This window comes from Corylus avellana, chromosome ca8 (assembly GCF_901000735.1).
Source record: "Corylus avellana chromosome ca8, CavTom2PMs-1.0".
NCBI classification, from domain to species: domain Eukaryota; kingdom Viridiplantae; phylum Streptophyta; class Magnoliopsida; order Fagales; family Betulaceae; genus Corylus; species Corylus avellana.
In genome coordinates, this window is record NC_081548.1 from 9,703,806 (window position 1) to 9,709,519 (window position 5,714).

General features: G+C 33.8%; 1 protein-coding gene across 1 annotated transcript; it reads right to left on the bottom strand.

The window, feature by feature from the left end:
* Nucleotides 1–2,390: 2,390 nt before the first annotated feature.
* On the bottom strand, nt 2,391–5,312 carry LOC132190361 (NAC domain-containing protein 92). The gene is made up of 4 exons (XM_059605332.1): nt 5,274–5,312; nt 4,915–5,131; nt 4,200–4,471; nt 2,391–3,091 (listed from the first exon to the last, which is right to left on the bottom strand). Exons 1-4 carry the CDS (start codon nt 5,277–5,279, stop codon nt 2,549–2,551), a joined length of 1,038 nt encoding a protein of 345 aa, XP_059461315.1. The 5' UTR covers nt 5,280–5,312; the 3' UTR covers nt 2,391–2,548.
* Nucleotides 5,313–5,714: the final 402 nt, after the last annotated feature.

Consider the following 5,714-nt stretch of genomic DNA (forward strand, 5'->3'; position numbering starts at 1 on the left):
GATCAATTTTTTTTTTTGACATGTCTACACAAGATGGAGGAGGAGAGATTTGAATTAGTAATTTCCGCTTCATGAGGCGTGGTTCTCAGCCAATTGAGCTACTCCTTGGGGACTGGTTTTTTTTTTTTTTTTTTTTTGTAGTGATTTAAAACTCATGTTAAATAATAATAATAATAATAATAATAATAATAATAATCACACACTTATAACAAGTATAATTTTGTCTCTATACTTTTGAAGTGAAAAACATGCCTGAATACGAGGGCTTCTATATAAATGGTTTATTTTCATTTTAAGTGAAATAGAAATTATTGTCATTGTTTTAGGTAAAGATCATTGTCCATTAAATAACGGGATGAGTTGACATACATATATATATATATATATATATATATATATAATTGGGTGCATGGTTGAAAGTATACATCGAACTTCATTTTTTTCCCTCGTGCATGGTCATCAAGCTAGGCCAGGACCATATTTGATATGGCGGGTCACAAAATGATCCGAGTTTTATTTTATTTTATTTTTTAAAAAAAAGGGAAGAAGAAGAAGAAAATGTATGATTGTTTATTTTTTATCTTTTAAGTTCATATTAATTATTAATTAATTAATTAATTATTGTTAATATGTGATTATTTGAGTTAATTAGATAAATTAACTAGAATCTTTAGCAATCTAATCTCGAGTCTCTTTGTTTGTTTTCTAGTATGTATGATACATACTACTAGAGAATTCTCTAGTAGTATACTATGTGTGATACGTGTCTCTCTTACACACTCAATTACAATAAATATTTAAGCTATCTATCACATTACGATGAGAATTCTCTTTTATCTTTTTAAATACTTATGTTCTCACTATGAAGTTATAAATACTACTATAAAAATAAAGTTATGCAAGTTTATATGAGTCGAATTGAGTTTATACAAGTTAAAGTTGTTTTTAAAGAATAAGCTTAAATTTTTGTTCATTTAATAAATGAATTGAATAAGCTCATTGAACCAGGTTGTTTTAATGAATAATCTTACATTTCTGTTCATTTATAAGAGTCAAACTTGAGTTGTTTATGAACAACTTGGTTCATCTACTGCCCAACGGGAATAGGATCCTCTCCAGTTCAAATGAACTGGATAATATCCAGTTAATTATAGTGGATGAGTATTTTTGTCTTTTCACTTTTTGAGGAGACAAAAATACTCCTGTATTATAACTAATTGAATATTCTCTAGTTCAAATGAAATTGAGAAGATCCTAATTCCTGCCCAACGTATGTACATCACTAGGCTGGGTTGCTTTTACTCTCTTCTACTTTTTCCTTTTCTTTTCTCTCTTCTTCTTCTTTTTTTTTTTTTTTTGTTTTTTGTTTTTTTTTTTTTTTTTTTTTTTTTTTTTTTTTTTTTTTTTCTCCTTCTAATTGAATAAGGAAAAATATTACAAAGGAGGATCATTTCCACTTCTAATCTAAAAGAAAAAGAGAGTGAAAAATGATTAGTGTTAATATTTTTCTCATAATTTTTTTCATCTCATCTTACAAATCAACCATTAGATTTGTTGATTTATGTGGACCCCACATAAGTCAATGGAGGACCACACAAATCAAATGGTTGATTATTATTATTTTGATAGGAATATAGTGATATCTATAGATTGCAAAACCACACTAAGCACAACGCTCTATAGAGATAATATCTGAAATATAATGGGGGACTTCCTCAATAAGACCTTGTTCCATGGTTAGAGATAGCGCTTCTTTCGCAAGGCAATGTGTTGCACCATTGAGATGTCGTCTAACATGACTAACCTTCTATCTTTGCATACAATTTAATACCCCTCGAGCTTTCTCAATAAGATGTCCATATATAGTGGCTCGAACTCCTTCCATCTTTCCTAAGTAGCCAAAGTAGCCAAAACCTCTCCCATCCCACCTCTAACTATCACACTGATACACATCGTCATTCTATGATTGTCTACAGCGGCATTCCAATTTACTTTAACAAAGTCATTATTGGGGGCTTCCCATTTGAGACCGTTTGTATTCCCCTAGTGGTAGCTCCCTCTTTCCGAGAATTTGCTACTTGATAAGCCTCCAGCGAATCCATGGCACACTTGACCACTGTGATAGAAGGGCTGATCTTATTCCCTTGAATAAAGACATTATATCGAAGCCATAATTGTTATGCATCCACCGCCATAACGGTTGATTATTGAATTTGTAGGAAAATATGAAAAAAATATGGCTAAATTATTGATACAAATCATTTATCTTACTTTAATATTACTTGATATATTCATCATCTTTTTAATTAGGTAAGTAAATAAATAATGGGAAAAACCTTGGAAATTATGTGTAACTAAATTTAGTAATTTCCTTATTGAGAAACCGTGAGTTTGATTGCAAGTTTGTTACCAATCAACACGACAATTATGTGATCGAAAAGGATCATCAAAATGTACTACCTTAACAGAAACAAAAGTATCTCTATGACTGCGACCACCTTATCTATTCTACATTTATAATAGATTTACACTCCGAATTCTCTCCCCCTTAATAGGGAGGCCAGTAGTTCTCAAGATCCATGCAATGGTCCACGCCCATATACCTATTCCCAGCTGGGTTTGCATGATTCATTTCCGTGCCATAGCCTGAGGTTTCTCCAGTCATCATGGAGGAATTGACATGATCCTGTGGATGCATTGCTGCCGGATGAGGAGGTGCCGGAGCCATGCCTCGTAAAACTGGCGGTGCCCCTGCCCCTCCTAGATTCAAATTTAGCCCTGATATTGTGAAACATCCTCCTCCTAGTGGATAGCTCATCTGGGGTTGCATTGGCAGGTGGTTGACACTCGTCGACCCGCCGCCACCGCCTCGAAAAACCCGTGCAAGCTCCGCGAGTTCTGCGTTGCTCATGTAATTCCGGCCACCATGGAACTGAGTAGGATCTCCCAGCTGCATCATTGGTGATGGTACAACATGAGTAGGAGCCATTTCCAGGTTGTAGGGATTCAGCACTGCCCTTGGTTGGTTCGAGGGAAACTTTTTTGCGCCAGCACTCTTCTGGAAGACTCGGCAAACCACCCATTCATCCTGCTGCATAAACAAAAAATGCCCAGGGTTAGTTAATCCATCTACTAACAAAATAAACAAATCCATATATATACAATAAGTTATATTACAATTTGCATTAATCCCAAGAGTAATTCAAGTGATGAGAATAAGATGGAGAGGGGCATGAGGTTGTGAATTCAAAACTCACCAACTTACCAATAGATAAAAAGAAATACATCTTTCTTTCTTGCCTATGTTTTTTTTTCCTTGCGTTTCTTGAGCTTTTTGTTTAGCCCAAATTTCTGGTTTTCCAGGTTAATTTCACAAGTATATATACTTCATGTATTTGCGTATGATTTCTACTTACTTTTATATATATAGACTAAATTGTTCATTCTTGGTGTGTTTATCTTGAATAAATCCATTCTTTACACAGATGACGTAGTATGAGTTAAATGACCATTTAAATAAACTTTTTTTTTTTACCTTCATTTAGCTCATACTACATTACTGATACAAAGTGAGTATGATAAAATGAGTGTAAAGTGTATTGTTGACGTTCAATAATGTTGCTGCTCTGCTCACTTGGACGGATCTTACATACCTTGCGGAGTGCGATTTCGAATGCCATAAAAAGGATTTAGCTTTTCTCACTGGACCCCAATTAATAATCAGATGAGATGATCAAATGCCCGATTCAACATGTGTCATTATTCATTTATCTGTGTACAATTACTACACTACTACTTTAACACAGACCAAATTACATGCGTTATTTAACTTCGACGTGTTCATGCTTGGAGTATATATATAGGTCATCATCATCATTCATCAGTCATATTCATAGCACAATTAGTATGATCGATTCAGACATTAAAAGCAAAACTAGTAAAAGAAAGAAAGAATTTTTAGTAGTTCAGTCTAGGAAATGATTCAAAGTTACCATAATTACTATATATATATATATGATAATCCTATAGGAACCAGAATTCTTGCTGAAAATTTTAAAAATTGTAAATGCCTCTATATGTGTTCAACAAGTACATTTTTTTTGAAGAACAAATTAATCCATATATACAATATAATACACATGCTTGAATTATATATATATATATATATATATATATATATATATATATATAGTAGGTACCTTGGTATTTCTAAAGGCAGCTTTTGAGTGGATGCGATATTCATGCATGACCCAGTTAGTTTTCTCTCCTCTTGGAGCTCTACCTCTATAGAAAACCAAAGTCTTCTTCATCCCAACCAACTCCGACGTTTCGCTGTTGAAGATCTCCTTGTCTTTCCCTGTCGTTTTCCAGTAACCTGTGTTTGTCGCTCGGTTTGTCCTCACGCCGGTCGGGTATTTCCGATCCCGAAGGCTGAAGAAATACCACTCTTTTTCTCCCATTTTCGCCTTCCCTAGTAGGCACAACAGGTTGAGACAAAATACGAAACAAAAAAAATTGAAAAAAAAATTAAGTCAAATAATTAGATAAGAATTTTGTCCATGTTCGTTGAGAAAAAAAAAAAAAAACGAAAAGAATTTCTGTTATCCTTATCACAAGAAACGAAGACGACATTTTCTCTATATTACGAAATTTATTACTCCCTGGCCTCTTCGAAGGGAGCGTGGGGGGAACCCTAATGAATTTTTAATATGAATTAAATTCTCACATGCAACAAAATCCGCATATTTTCTGGAAGCATGGGACAAAATACTTGATATAATATAACAAAAAAAAAAAAAAAAACGTGATCAAATAATATGTAATTAGGTTTTAATTCATCCAAAAAGGGGAAAAAAAAAGAAAAAAGAAAAAAGAAAAAAAAGTAGGTTAATTTTAGGGTTTAGAATAAAGTACCTGGAAGTTCCCATGGCTCGCATTTGTTGAGATCAACATCACCAATAGCCTTTCCTGTAAAAGTAGGATCAGAGATCTTGTTAATGAGATAGTAAGTGATGAGTTCTTCATCAGTGGGATGGAATCGAAAGCCTGGTGGAAGGGTTTCCTCCTTTGCATGATCTCCTGTCATGTCTATCTCCTTGCTTTGCTCCTTCCCCTTCTGGCTACTTTGCTTCTGCACCAAGGAAAAAGTGACATTAAATGAGATTTCTTTTAGTTACAGGTATGAAATTCTTCCTCAATGATAGTAAGGAAGAAATTGATGATGTATGTATATATGTTGAAACCTTTTATGGAGCTAAAAGGTAATAACTTACCTGCATGGATGAGAGAAGATGGATGGATTCTTCAACTAGGGTTTGCTCTCTTTGTCATGTCATTTATTGACCAAAAAAGTATAGGGTAGCTTGTGGGATATATACTAGATATTAGATAATGATGGTGAAGGGTTTAGGAGCCTCTCACTAGTACTCATAATGCACAAGAAATTAAGGGTGGATGTTATAAACAAATGAGGATGTGTTTGTGAAGCTCTCACCTACTATGGGTCTTCTCATACAAGGTATTTGCCACGTCAAATGCTTTAATATTTAATATATATTTCTTTAATTTGAAACAATTAATTGGACATGCAAATGAGACAAAAGTCTCCTACTTAATTTGAAACAATTAAGTGTGGAGCCATTGGAATAAGAATTGGGGAGGGTCACATGCATAACCGAGCTGGGAGTTTCTATATATTGGTTGATTCTAGTTTC

What these genes read in the sequence shown, in the direction of transcription:
- LOC132190361 (XM_059605332.1), bottom strand. An exon ending in CGAGCCATGGGAACTTCCAG is followed by an intron (nt 4,472 to 4,914) that starts GTACTTTATTCT and finishes TGTGCCTACTAG; the next exon opens with GGAAGGCGAAAATGGGAGAA. An exon ending in CTGCCTTTAGAAATACCAAG is followed by an intron (nt 3,092 to 4,199) that starts GTACCTACTATA and finishes TTGTTTATGCAG; the next exon opens with CAGGATGAATGGGTGGTTTG.